Source organism: Aquarana catesbeiana, linkage group LG01 (assembly GCF_042186555.1).
Source record: "Aquarana catesbeiana isolate 2022-GZ linkage group LG01, ASM4218655v1, whole genome shotgun sequence".
In the NCBI taxonomy this organism is placed as follows: domain Eukaryota; kingdom Metazoa; phylum Chordata; class Amphibia; order Anura; family Ranidae; genus Aquarana; species Aquarana catesbeiana.
The window spans coordinates 545,839,109-545,853,514 of NC_133324.1; the positions used below are offsets into that span (position 1 = coordinate 545,839,109).

The 14,406-nt window shown below is 44.5% G+C and overlaps 1 protein-coding gene across 2 annotated transcripts in view; it reads right to left on the reverse strand.

Moving 5' to 3' along the window:
• Window positions 1-14,406, reverse strand: part of FZR1 (fizzy and cell division cycle 20 related 1) — a 116,293-nt gene that overhangs the window by 23,956 nt on the left and 77,931 nt on the right. For both annotated transcript variants that reach the window (XM_073595275.1, XM_073595271.1), the window contains exons 8-12: window positions 13,002-13,067; window positions 12,792-12,894; window positions 12,474-12,658; window positions 12,149-12,382; window positions 6,748-6,852 (exon numbers count right to left, since the gene is read on the reverse strand). In XM_073595275.1, coding sequence (XP_073451376.1) covers window positions 6,748-6,852; window positions 12,149-12,382; window positions 12,474-12,658; window positions 12,792-12,894; window positions 13,002-13,067 — 693 coding nt within the window. The remainder of the gene's footprint in view (window positions 1-6,747; window positions 6,853-12,148; window positions 12,383-12,473; window positions 12,659-12,791; window positions 12,895-13,001; window positions 13,068-14,406) is intronic.

Consider the following 14,406-nt stretch of genomic DNA (forward strand, 5'->3'; position numbering starts at 1 on the left):
AATTTCAGCCAGCAAAGGATTGAGAGCACGTTCTCTATTTTTCAGTCGGGAAAAGTTCCTATCCGAAAATGCGATCGTCTGTACAAATTCCAAAGCGCAAAATTCCTACGAATGCTCAGAAACAATGCGACGCATGCTCGGAAGCATTGAACTTCATTTTCTCGGCTCTTCGTAGTGCTATACGTCACCGCGTTCTTGACGGTCAAAAGTTCAGAGAACTTTTGTGTGACCGTGTGTATGCAAGGCAAGCTTGAGAGGAATTCCGTTGGAAAAACCATCAAAGTTTTTTCCGACAGAAAATCCACTCGTGTGCACAGGGCATAAGAGGCATGAAAAGCTTTTTGTACCCAGGGCTTGTTCAGAGCCCTTAGCTTACTGCCCACCAGGTGTGTCTCCTGTGGAACTAGAACAGCTGGACTATATTGTTTGACATATTGAAAAAAGTGCCCTCTTAAAATCCAGAGTTGAGGCCACACACGTTCCAGGATACCACAGAAAAAGTATCCCGATCGCGTGATGCCATGTTCACTCCGGCCAAAGTAAGTAAAGGAGATTAATAGTGGTCGAGCAGATGACACCCTGTGAGCAGCAGTGAAGAGCCATTGTACATGAGACACAAAATAAACATATAGAAAAACAGTTCAACTAAAATTAAAACCTCCCAGGCACCAGGTGCCTATCCTACACCATTTCTTAGCATCCCCCAAAACATCATGGGGGGGAAGGGGGGCAGGAAGTGGTCTATGCACACAAAAAAAAAAAAAAACAATGCCTGTGATTCTAAACCTGATAAACAGGTCACAGTAAGGTCTTTGATAGCACTAAGTTGAATTTTCAAACTCAACTTGTGCAAAGGTCCTCCAAAAAAGCGGAGAGTAACAGTTTGGGGAACTTTTGTTGCTCCTACAAAGTCAAACCGTGAGGCGTAAGTGCATATCCAGCATAGAGGCGCACTTGCCGTAGCGCTGGTACATGTGAAAAGGAAGGGCAGTAGGATAAGAGTTCAGGATGTAGAAGATCTGTGCATCAGATAACTTTAAGGGGCAGGAAACCTTTATCTCAAAGTGGCCAACCAGCCGTCAGCCTCAGAAGGGGTGTCAAAAAAAAAAACGAACGTTACCGTCATGTTGAACCCAGAGTTGGCTGGGGTAAAGCATGCCAGATTTAATGTTTTTAGCCCTGAGCTTTTTACGGACATCATTGAAGGTATTCTTTTGTAGCTCAGCCGAGAAGTCAGGGAAGAGGAGAATGGAGGTGTTGCCGTAAGGTAATGTGGGATGTTTACGAGCTTCCGCTAGGATCCTGTCCCTGTCTCGGTAATTAAGAAAGCGGACGAGGAAGGGTCTGGGAAATTTCCCCGGGATGGCTCGGCCTGTGGGTACCCGATGGGCTCTCCTCAACCACATAGGTGGGGGTAATGGCTGTTAGACCCAGCAGGCCCTTGAACTCCTCTGCAAATTCCGCCGGGTGGTCCCCCTCCTCTCCCTCAGGCAGGCCAAGGACTAACGTTGTTCCGCCGAAGCCGGTTTTCAGCATCGTCAGATTTCTTGAGAAGGGCCTGTACTGTGCGCTGTAACTTAGCGATAGATGCGCCGTGGGTGGCGGTAAGATCTTCTGTCGCAGAGATTCTGGACTTGGACTCTGTCAATTGCCCCCTGATCTTATCTAGGTCGTTCCTTAACAGGTTACATTCTTCAGCGAGGTGATCTATGCACATCAGCAGTGAGATCCTGCTCTGTTCAATAGCTGGTAGGATTGTGGCTGTACTATCCTGGGGTAAGGGGGCTGATGCTGCAGCAACCGGAGCATCCCCGGGATCCATATCTAGTTCAGCCAATAGGGCCTGGAGCCTCCAGACCAAAATGGCGTCTGGTCGCGGTGAAGGGGATGGCGGCGGTTTCTGCTGTGGAGTGGACTTAGTAGACTTGGGGTAGCTCTTTTTAGAGGGCATCTGCACTGGGGAGTAGAGTTCGACCGATATATTGGCCGGCCAATATATCTGCCGATATTTGGCGTTTTTTAATTAATCGGCATCAGCCGATTGTGCCGATAAAAAAAAGACCGATCTCCACTTGCAAATGACTTCTGTAATAGAAGTCAATGCAAATTGCCTAACCTCTTCTGTGGAGAAACTTTTCTCCTCTCTGGGCAGTCTGCCAAGTCTGATAAAAGAAGCTAAAGAGATACAATGTTTCTACTTATCAATGAACTGAACTCCATGTGTAGGAGTTCTCAGTTTAACCATTTAAAGACTAAATCTTTTCTGGCACTTGTTGCTTACAAGTAAAAATCCTGTATTTTCTGCTAGAAATTCACTTAGAACCCCCAAACATTATATATTTTTTTTTAGCAGAGACCCTAGGGAATAAAATAGCGGTTGTTGCAATATTTTATGTCACACGGTATTTGCGCAGCGCTCCTTTAAAGCGCAATTAAAAAAAATAAAAAAATAAAAAATACACTAATTAATTAAAAAAAAACAAAAAACAAAAAACTAAGCACTAAAGTTAGCCCATAAGTTTTGATTATCTTAAATATTAAATAAAAAAAAAAAAAACTATACCTGTTTTTGTGTATCTAAATTATACATACAAGTGAACTCATTGGAGGTTTGTTTTGTTTAATAAAGGTTTAAAAAATTTTCTGTGTCACTTATTACTTAAGGCTGCTTTCACACTGGAGCGGGCATGGGTCGACGGTAAAACACTGATAGTTTTAGCGGCGATTTACCATCATTTTAGCAGCGCTATTCGGCTGCTAGTGGGGCGCTTATAACCCAACTAGCGGCCGAGGAAGGGGTTAAATGTGCCCGTGAAGCACCGCTGACGAAATGCTTTGCAGGCGCTATGGCAGCGGTGCGCATTCATTTCAATGGGCAGGAGTGGTGGAGCAGCGATATACAATGCTCCAAAGATGCTGCTTGCAGGATTTTTTTTTTTTTTTTTTAACATCCTGCCAGCGCATCACCTCAGTGTGAAAGCACTCAGGCTTTCACACTGAGACTGCAGGGGAGCCATTTAGCAGGCACTTTACAGGCGCTATTTTTAGCCCAATAGTGCCTGAAAAATGCCCCAGTGTGAAAGGGGTCTAAATGTTAGATTTTATGAGATGAGGGGGAAAAAAAAATAAAATCGCCACCGCGATTTCTAAATATCAGCATCGGCCAGAGAAAAACCTATATCGGTCGACCACTACTGGAGAGGACAAAGGAAGAGATCCACAGAACCCGCATCCGGAGCAGCAGTTACGAGGAAGGCAGGGGATACCCCAATTGAGGCCGCAACCAGGCCTTAAGCAACTCAGCCAGGATAGGTATGCAGGGGCAGCTCAGCAGCTCTCCCTCAACTGGTAGGAGGGTGAGCAGGATAGGGAAGTGGTGATCGTGCGGCCGGCCCAGGTTGTTGCAGTCTCAGGCAGTATTTAGGATGGGGGCCAAGAGGATGGCGGCCGCCACCAGGCCGCGGCTTGCTCTAGTAGGTAGTGTCGGCCCAGCGGTTGGCCAAGCCCCAGCAGGGGGGTAGGGAGATGACAGGGTGGATGAGGATGTCAGCTGATTGCTCCGGAGACTGGGATGGGGAATGCACCACCGTGAGTCCCAGGTCGGCAAAATGGCCACCGTCACTAGGCCCCAACAGACCATGGCCGGCCTCCACAAGCAGCTCCAGCTCAGCAGCCCTCCAGTTCACAGCCGGGGTATGAGGGGGTGAGAGGGTGGCCGAGGATGATGAACTAGTGTACCGACCGAAGATGGGTAGGGCCCAGGGTACTGTCGCGGGGCTCCGGCCGGGCAAGATGGCGGCGGCCGCAGGTACAGGCCGATCACGGCCGACCAAATGTCCCTTCTCCCAGGCGGCAACACCGCTCGATTACCGGGCCAGGACTGAGCAGGGGATGGAGAGGATCGGTCTGCTGGCAGTGGCAGTGCTCAACAGACCTGTAGATGCACAGATGGCGTCGAATGGCAGGAAGGATACCCGGAGCTCTCTTGGAACATGTCCGCCACAGCTCACATCAGGACACGCCCCGTTTACAACCATTTTAAGTAAAATATTTTGTGATTACATAGGGAATCTAGTGCATCTCTAGATGACTAAAGGTAAACAACCAAATTTACAGATTAAAATATCCCAACAACAAAAATGGAATATATTGTTTATCAGTCCTTAGATGTGGTGGCTGTTTACTTTTCTTTTTTTCAGGCTAAATGCAAGTACAAGAAAAATACCTGTTGATCTTGTCAGAAGTCTGGGATTTCACGTGTAGCATTCAAAGTTCATCTAATTATTTTACTTCTTACCCATCTTGCTTTTTAATTTAAAAGTGCAAATTCAGCCAAAATGTGTTTTAAACGTTTCAACACAGTGGGAAAGCATTACAACATGTCAGATTTTTCTCTGTCTGAGAATCTCTAGAAAAAATTTCCCACATTTAGTTTTTATTAGAGGTGGGCTTTGATAACAAATTTGGGGACAACTATATATATATATATATATATATATATATATATATATATATATATATATATATATATATATATATATATATATATACACACACACATATACATACACACACACATATATATATATACACACACACAACCGTGAGATTGGGTTTCCAGTGCGATCCCATCGCGCTGGTTCTCGGCGACAGGGTACTGTGCATGTCGCGCTGGCTCACTGATCGGGAAAGGAAAAAACTTTTTTTCTCCTTTCGCGATGAGCGACAGGCAGTGCTGACAGCTGTCTGGTATGAATCACGAGGGGGAATGCCGCGCCAAATTTAAATGAAAAAACCGGCATGGGTTCCCTCCCAGGGGCATACCAGGCCCTTAGGTCTGGTGTGGATTTTAAGAGGAACCCCCCTACGCCGAAAAACCGGCATGGGGGTCCCCCCAAAATCCATACCAGACCCTTATCCAAGCACGCAGCCCGACCGGTCAGGAAAGGGGGTAGGGACGAGCGAGCGCCCCCCCCTTCTGAACCGTACCAGGCCGCATGCCCTCAACATGGGGGGTGTGTGCTTTGGGGGAGGGGGCGCCCTGCAGGCCCCCCAACCCCAAAGCACCTTGTCCCCATGTTGATAAGGGCAAGGGCCTCTTCCCGACAACCCTGGCCGTTCGTTGTCGGGGTCTGCGGGCGGAGGGCTTATCGGAGCCCGCTTTAATAAGGGGGCCCCCAGATCCTGGCCCCCCCCACCCTATATGAATGAGTATGGGGTACATGGTACCCCTACCTATTCACCTAGGGAAAAAAAAAGGTGTCAATAAAAAAAACAAACACACTACACAGGTTTTAAAAGTAATTTATTAGGCAGCTCCGGGGGTCTCCTTCCGACTTCGGGGGTCTTCTTCTGACTTCTCCGGCCTCTTCTCCCGGTGTTCGGCCTCTCTACCGGGCACCTCCACTATCTTCTTCCAGCTCTTTTGCTAGCGGGGGCCCAGTCTTCTGCCGCTGTCCGGTTCTTCTCCGGTATCTTCTGCCGGACTCCCCCGCTATCTTCGGCCAGCTCTTTTGCTAGCGGGGGCCCGGTCTTCTGCGCTGTCGACCACGCCCCCTTATGACGCCAGAGTCCCTGCGCATGCTGGGACTGTGACATCACAAGGAGGCGGGGTCACCGCCTATATAAATGGTTGCGCAGCTCGCACACAGCATTCCAGCGGGAGAGAGCGTCGTGCCAACATCGGAAGAAGAGAAAAGAAGAGGGGACAAGACAGCGCAGAAGACCGGGCCCCCCGCTAGCAAAAGAGCTGGAAGAAGATAGCGGGGGAGTCCGGCAGAAGATACCGGACAGCGACAGAAGAACCAGACAGTGGCAGAAGACCGGGCCCCCGCAAGGAAAAGAGCTGGAAGAAGATAGCGGAGGGGCCCGGCAGAAGAGGCCGAACACCGGGAGAAGAGGATGGAGAAGTCGGAAGACCCCCGAAGTCGGAAGAAGACCCCCGAAATCGGAAGAAGACCCCCAGAGCTGCCTAATAAATTACTTTTAAAACCTGTGTAGTGTGTTTTTTTTATTGACACTTTTTTCCCCCTAGGTGAATGGGTAGGGGTACCATGTACCCCATACTCATTCACATAGGGTGGGGGGCCGGGATCTGGTATGGATTTTGGGGGGGACCCCACGCCGATTTTTCGGCGTAGGGGGTGCCCCTTAAAATCCATACCAGACCTAAGGGCCTGGTATGCCCCTGGGGGGGAACCCACATCGTTTTTTCATTTAAAATTTGGCGCGGCATTCCCCCTCATGATTCATACCAGACAGCTGTCAGTACTACCTGTCGCTCATCGCGAAAGGAAAAAAATTTTCCTTTCCCGATCAGCGATCCAGCTCGGCGCTGGCTCCTGCGACGGGGCTTGCAGGTGTCAAATCTCGCCGATAACAGCGGCGAGATTGACACAATATCGCGGTCACCTACTGTAACTGTAAATTGAAAATTCAGTAGCTGCCAAAAAGTTTATGAAAGGCAGATGCACAAGATTCTCTGCATCATAACATATTAATGGGGGGGCGACCACCACCCCCAAATGCCGTGCAATATTGTGTTAAACTGTAGGTTGTTTTTACATCAAAAAGGAAAATATTACAAAAAAGAAAAAATTATATTTGGTTAAAGAAAAATGTTTTAAACATCTATCTGTACACTAGATGGGTAAGTTTCTTGCATAATCAAACAGGAAATGCTCAGAATGTTAAAACAAAGAGATTGTCTTACTTGAATATTTTTTACAAGAAAGAAAATGCACTTACAAGATAAAGGACTCTGTAGGAATGCCCAGTGAGCTTTGCCACTTGTGTTAGAGATGGGTATTTCCATACAAGTATCTGGTTCTGAGAATAGCCATGAGTGCTCACCTGTTTATAAAATAAAAAGATAATATGAGTCTACAATATTAACAATTAAGATAAAGTAGAGCTATAAATTGCGCTCATTCTTGCTCTTAAGCTATTATGATACATTGGCTGACACTGCTGCCAAAGCCATAGGTTCAGGTACACCCCAAGATCCTAGTGCCTGATTTGATATCTAAAAACCTACAATAAGACTTATGTAGGTATTAATGGCTCTCTCCTCCCTCTCACCACCCCTATTTTAATTATTTTTTTCTCCCATCGCCTTTCTGCTCTCTCTCGCCATTTCTGGACCTATTCTTTTTATCACTCTGTTGCTGCCATATATATGATATATATATATATATATATATATATATATATATATATATATATATATATATATATATATATATATATATATATATATATATCTCTATATATATATATATATAGATATATATATAGATATATATATACACACACACACACACATATACATATATACACACACACATATATATACATACATTACATACATATACACACACATACATACATATACACACACACACATATACACACACTCAATTTTTTTTTTCCCCCTACTTCTACGATTCGGTAATCTGTTTTTGATCAAACTATGGAACGATAGTTGCTTCCCTATTTAGTGCAAATATGGGTTTGCTGTTCCTGAAGGTTGTCATCATGATTTACTTTACATATATGTGCGGGTTTGGATATATCAATGTTAATTTGAAATGTTTGTATTTTCTTGACTTGTTTTCTTGACTTGCTCTGACATTTATTATTGTGCCTTATTATACCTATAAACTCAATAAAAGATTAAACATAAAAACCTACAATAAGTCCCTCAGAATACACAATTTTCAAATGTATTTTAACATCTGCTATTTAATGTAAGTTGGGCAACTGTAAAATAGTTTTGGGTTTTTTTTTGCACACACCAAAAAATCAGTTTCTTATTGTCCATGGAGGGACAAAGCTTGATGATAATTAGGCCCCTTGGGTTATAGAGCCACCTACAATCGAAATGGACACTAAGCACATAAACAAAGGCCAGCCTCTTTAAGTGTGGGCACATGAGCATCAAACACAGTAGAAGCAGCACAACAAGAGCCCACTATTGCAAAAAGGAAACCAGGGGCAGCAAACAGCTACTTACAGAACCCTTTGCCCATATATGGTTTAAAGAAAGTATGTAAAAAACGACTAGACAGAAGTTGGACACATAGGCATGGTGACCAAAAGCCAAAGTAGTATTTTATCTTGCAAACGTATTGCCCCGTACAACAACCTGTTGAATCCATTTAGAAATAGTGGATTTGGAAGCCAGAGGACACTTTTAGGACCTTCATGAATATTAGGAAACCCATCTGCCTACAAGAAGCAGTGGCAGAGAGACAAACCCCGACAGTATCCACATTCAGAATTGGAGAGATCTTTTTGGGGTGAACCATTGCTAAACATAACAAAAGGTAAACCAATATATTCATTAAAGTGAAAAGCAGAGACCACAATACAACCAAAATAACCAAAATAAAATATAGTGCCCCTTATAGGACAAGGCTGATACTTCAGAGATCATTCAAGTTAAAGTGTTTACCACAAAAAAATGCTCCCTTACAGGACAACAGCATCAATGAAATGTCCAAAATATTCTCAAATGAGGTTCCTGTTACATGGACAATGCTAGATTTAGATCCAATGGCTGGAGTGGAGGCCTAACATTTGAAACGCAAAACCCTGGATGTGTTAAGGGTCGAATGTTTTTGTTCTCCCAAGTATAGAAAGGAGGTGACTCACTGAAAATACGGTTTCCAAGGTTGATAAGTCTAAAATGCCAGAGGCCAGTGTGTCAGCTTGAGCTTGGCGCACATTAGCCCGACTCCAAAGTCGCACGACTTTCAGTGCAATTTTGGAGTCCGACCTGATGTGACTTTTTACACTCTGTGGCATTGACGTTGTATCAAAGTGGTACCAAAGTAGTGCAGGAACCTTTTGTAAAGTCGGAAGACTTGTGTAGTATCAGTTAAGACGGCTCTCCTGGGGTCAACAATGAATTTCACATGTCATCCAACTTGGGGTCTCACAAGTCAGATCCTATGTTGCATCAGTGTGAATCAAGCCTAAAAGATGAAAAAAGGTGACATTCCATACTCTACGAGGCCAATCCTAAACTATGACAATGACTGAAATGCTGGAATTCGAATTAGACAAGATAAAAGTTCCAGCAAAGGAAAGACCTACTCAGAGTATATTAATTCAATGCAGTTACCAGTGTGTCCTTGGCATCTGGAGACAAATCTGCCTAGCTTCCTGTTGGACTCAGAAGCTAGCAGATCACATTCTATATCTTGCTAAAGAAGACATATGTCCCAGATTACTTCTGGGTGGAAGGACTATTCCCTGGATTCCAACATTGCCAGCTGAAAAAAAAAAACTTCTTGCCAGTTCTCCATCTTTAGAAGGAGCACCAAGGAGATCATTGGAATATGACAACTCTAACAAAGACAATATGGATTCTACCTCCATTGCTGCAACAATGGAGCCCCTGATGACTGATGGTGGCAACTGCTGTGGCACAGTCCGACTGAACCCAGATATAACTTGTCAGGAGGGGGTGCAATGACGTAACAGCAGAAAAGGTGCTTGCAGCTCCAGGAAGTTGACTGGAAGCCCAGAAGGATGGTGTCTGATGTAACAATATTCATAATGGACAGAAAAAAAAAGAGCTGAAGCTGAAGATATAACACGTCAACACACTTAAGGACACTAAGTGTAACTAAGCCAGGGTTATAGTCTTAAAGTGATTGTTTTTCTTGTTTTTTTAAACAAACCTTTACAAACATGTTATATTTACCTCCTCTGTGCAAGGGTTTTGCACAGAGTGGCCCTGATCCTCCTTTACTCCCGGCGGCGCACCTCCTCTGCATCGAGTGCCTCCACGGAGAGCCGCATTCAATGAGGGCACTCGTGTGGGCGCGCTCCCAAGTCCTGCTACTGCGTTCATTGACACAGACAGCAGGACTCAGGCCCGCCCCAGGCTCCTGTGTCACTGGATTTGATTGACAGCAGCAAGAGCCACTGGCTCCTGCTGCTATCAATCTATCCAATGAGGAACCCAGACAGCGGCTGTAGCTGCTGGGCTCAATCTCGTCGATGGAAAAATCGGGTTCAGGCAAGTAAAAAGGGGGCTCTGGGGGGAAGCTTCAGCACAACAGGTTTTTCACCTTAATGCATTAAGGTTAAAAACCTTGATACTTTACCTTAAGTCTCCATGTGCCTAGTGTCTCTCACCCGTAGGTGGTAGTAAAACACTAGTTTGATTAACTATCACAAAGCTGTGTCCCTCTACAGACAATAAAGAAAAGAGGTATGAGTAAAGCACAAAGTAGTCTTTACTGAGATTGGCAGGGTACAATATAAACTTGCTAGCAGGCAGGATGGAAGCATTTATTGCAAAAAAGATAGTCTCTTCTGAAATAAAAGCCTTCCAGCTACCAATTTGTTTTGAAACACTATAGTTACACTTTACATTTTAAGGTGCTCCCTTGCAATCTTAATTCACTGTCATAGCAAAGTATTTGCAGGTAGAGGGGAACATGCAACGCTTCCGCACAATGCAGGGCAACTGGTTACCCAGGCACAAAGTCTTGTCATGTGGAATTTAGGCTGCATAACTTAGGTAAGATTAGAATAATTTAAAAAAGGGGGCAGCAGGGAGTGTACGGAGTTCAAAGCGTAACTAAATTATTGTTTCCCAAACCAGTTACATTCAAGGCATGCACTGAATAACTGGTCAGAGCTGCTTGTGCTTTCAACCGAACTTTCAAAGCATCCACTGGCTAGTATATTAACTGATCACATGTGCAGCACCATATAAAACTTAAAATTGAAAAAGGCTAAGATGGAAGCTTTCATTGCTGTAATAGAAAGGCGTGTATAGTCAGGCCTATAGCAGAATGACGGCCGGGCGGTGGTTCTGTTATCCTGACTGGGCGTCATATGACGTCCAGCAGGATAACACGCCAGAGCGCACCCGCGGGGGCGTGCAGCCCGGCATCGGAGGCGCTGTGTGTCAGTCTGACACACTGCATCTCCGATCGTGGTATGGAGCCGCCGAAGGCTCCTTACCACATGAACAGCTGTGACTAATCACAGCTGATCATAGCGTTTACTAGGAAGTGCCGGTAAATGGCATTCCTCGGTTCACACTGACAGGGAGAGACGATCTGCGGCTCTCCTTGTCGGGGGGGTCTGTGCTGATAAACAGCACAATGATTATCAGCACAGCCCCATCAGATGTGCCACCACAGCTGCCAAAAAGGTGCCCATCAGCTGCCAGTCAGTGCTCCATTAGAAATGGCTGTAGGTGCTCCATCAGAAACAGCTGTAGGTGCCCATCACAGTGCCTGTCAGTCCTCCAAGAGAAATGGCTGTATGTGCCCATCACAATGTCCCTCAGTGCTCCTTCAGAAAAGGCTGCAGGTGCCGCCTATCGGTGACCATCAGTGCTGCATATCAGTGCCCATCAATTCTACATATCAGTGCCAATTCATCAGTGAAGAAGACAAAATTTTATAAACGAAACAAAGAAAAACTTTTTTTTTTTTTCAAAACAATGTTGGTCTTTTTTTAGTTTGTTTAGCAAAAAATAAAATCCCCAGAGGTGAACAAATACCACCAAAAGAAAGCTCTATTTGTGGGAAGAAAATTATAAAAATTTAGTTTGGATGCAGTGTTGCATGACCGCGCAATTGTCATTAAAGTTGCGACAGCACTGAAAGATGAAAATTGTCCTGGGCAGGGAGGGGGTGAAAAGTGCCCGGTATTGAAGTGGTTAAGTTAGGTCCTCTCATTCTCACCTCTAGGACTTCTCCAGAGCCTCTCCCATCCTCTGGAACTCCCTGCCCCAGTATGTCCGGTCAGCCCCCACCCTGTACGCCTTTATGCGATCCCTAAAAACTAAATTTAGTCAGGGAAGCCCATCCCACATCCACCAAAGAACTGTACCCAAGCCACCGCCATCAGATTATCCCCTGAAGCTATTACTTGTTGTACCACTTCTCACTCCCTTTACATTGTAAGCTCCACAAGTAGGGCCCTTCTGTATTGAACAGTATTGTAATTGTACTGTCCCCCCTCTACATTGTAAAGTGCTGTGGAAACTGTTGGTGCTATATATATATATATATATATATATATATATATATATATATATATATATATATATATATATATATATATATATATATATATATATCCTGTATAATAATTTCATACTTTTTAAACTTACAAGTTCATTAGCATGCTTTGACCAGGCCAGGTTGCAGACTTGGGAGCCTGTGTCAATGCACTGGAGAGGCTGACCAGTAAGTGTATTCCAGAATCTGATACAGCGGTCAGCGGTCCCTCCTCCTGATGCAAGAAGACCATGCTGGTGAGGAGACCAAGCAATTGCTTTCACTGCAGCAAGGTGCTCTGTGTACTGTTGGACAGGTGTTAAGCTTGAGTGATTCCATACCAGGAGCTGTGAGAAACAAATAAAAGACCTTTAACAAAACAGGAAATTCAGTCTATTAAATTACTAATTATCAATAAACCTGTGACACAAATTATACCTTGTTGTCATTTCCTCCCGATGCTAGCAACTGATGATCAGTGGACCACTTGAGGCCACAAACCTCTTGCCTGTGACCCTGTAACCGTCTTTCAGACTGCACAGGTGGTGTGCGAATATCTCTTTGCAAGATCATACGGTCTCTACTCCCGGAGGAAAGCTGATCTGCATTCCAAGCTAAAGCCCCTACCATAAAAAGAGATGAAACGGATTAAAATATTTGGTTCTAAATGAACTGCTGTAGTATATTTTGTTGTGCACATCCATGACTAAATTTGTTATCCAAGTGTAGAAATACACTTAACATAAGCCACCTTACCAACTCTAGCTGTGTGTCCTTCTAAAGTGGACAGTTTCTTTCCTGCTGATGCATCCCAAATCTGCACAAAACCTTTGTGTGTACCCACAGCCACCAGATTCCCCTGGGAAGAAAGCAACAAAACATTTTTCTACTGCGTTAACACCAATAAATTGCTTGGTTAATTTAAACTTTCACAAACCCTGAAATATTTTGGGTAATTATACTCACCCTCTCAGACCAACCCACTGATGTCACAGAGTCCCCTTCTACAGATAAATCACACAGTCTTGTCACCTGAAATAAATTATAATTTGAGATGTTTGTACTTACCATAAAAATTTCTATTGAGTCAATTAGGGGGCACATTAATTCAGAAACAGTCTGGTTATACTGCTGCCTACAGGAGGCTGGGACACTGACAAAAAGGAAAAACTATAAGCAAGCCACCGGTAACCCCAAGAAAATTTTGGAAACTGTCTAACCCAGAAATACCTGAAGGATCAATACATGAATCCAAACCAGATGTGAATATGAAGTCCTAGCAAGACAGAGAACCATCACCATGGGAGGCCACAGAGGATCAACCTAGTGCTTCAGACCAAAACAGATGTCACACTGCCAAAGAGAATAACACTACCCAAAAAGTCCTGTGTCTGAACACATTACATGAAAGGTACAAAGCTAGATCAATGACCTGATGTGTAAAAAAAAAAAAAAAAAAAAAAAGACAAACGACGAGAACAAGTCCTAGAATAATAAATCTGCAGAGGGAACTTCGGAAATCAAAACAGGTCTATAAGAAAAGACCAGAGGTCAACATGCAAGAGCCCAAGCCTTATATTTCTAACCCTTAGGATTCAGAAAGAAGAGGTTCAATGTGAGAAAAGAGGTTGCTGGGTCAGGCAACTATCTCACAGTGAGAAATCAATGAGACAAACCAGCCCTCATAGTACAAAATCCCAAGAGTCCAGTAAACTGATCCTCTTCAAGGAGGGTCATATGAATGTTCCACAATAGGGATGCCAGGGAAAAAACTAAGAGGGACATAAAGGTCCAACGCTTTGAGAAATAAGTGCCATTAGAGGACACCTCAGATTACGTAATTACTAGGGAAGAGAACAGTAGTAGTCCCTAGAACTGGTCCCTGCTGACCTTGTAGGTCAGGGGGGTCCCTCAGGTGAGAGATAAAGCCAAGGAGTACCAAAGTACGGTGAGGGTTTTTAACAGTAGTCAAGGATAAGGAATTTTCCTGAAAACTGGATTATAACTGCACATGAGGTATAGGGACAAGGGGTCCCAGGCTGCAGAGAACCCAGGCAAACTTGGGAAGACAGTAATGCCGGGAGAATAGCAAGCAGCAGCTGAAGGAGTTGAAAGACACAAGAATTTATCCTGTGAGCTACAGGCACACACAAATGCAGATAATGGAATTAAGTTAACTAACCTCTGGCTTCGAGCCCTATGGCCTGAGTGGGAGGTAGGCTATGAATGCCTACTTGCACTTACTGCTGAAGCAAGTTGAGGCAGGGGCACACACTCCAGCCGCCCATGGCATTGCGAATGACAATGTCAAGAGCAGGTTCATAGAGACAACGTCCCTCAAAAATGAATCAGATGATCCTTGGGACACAGC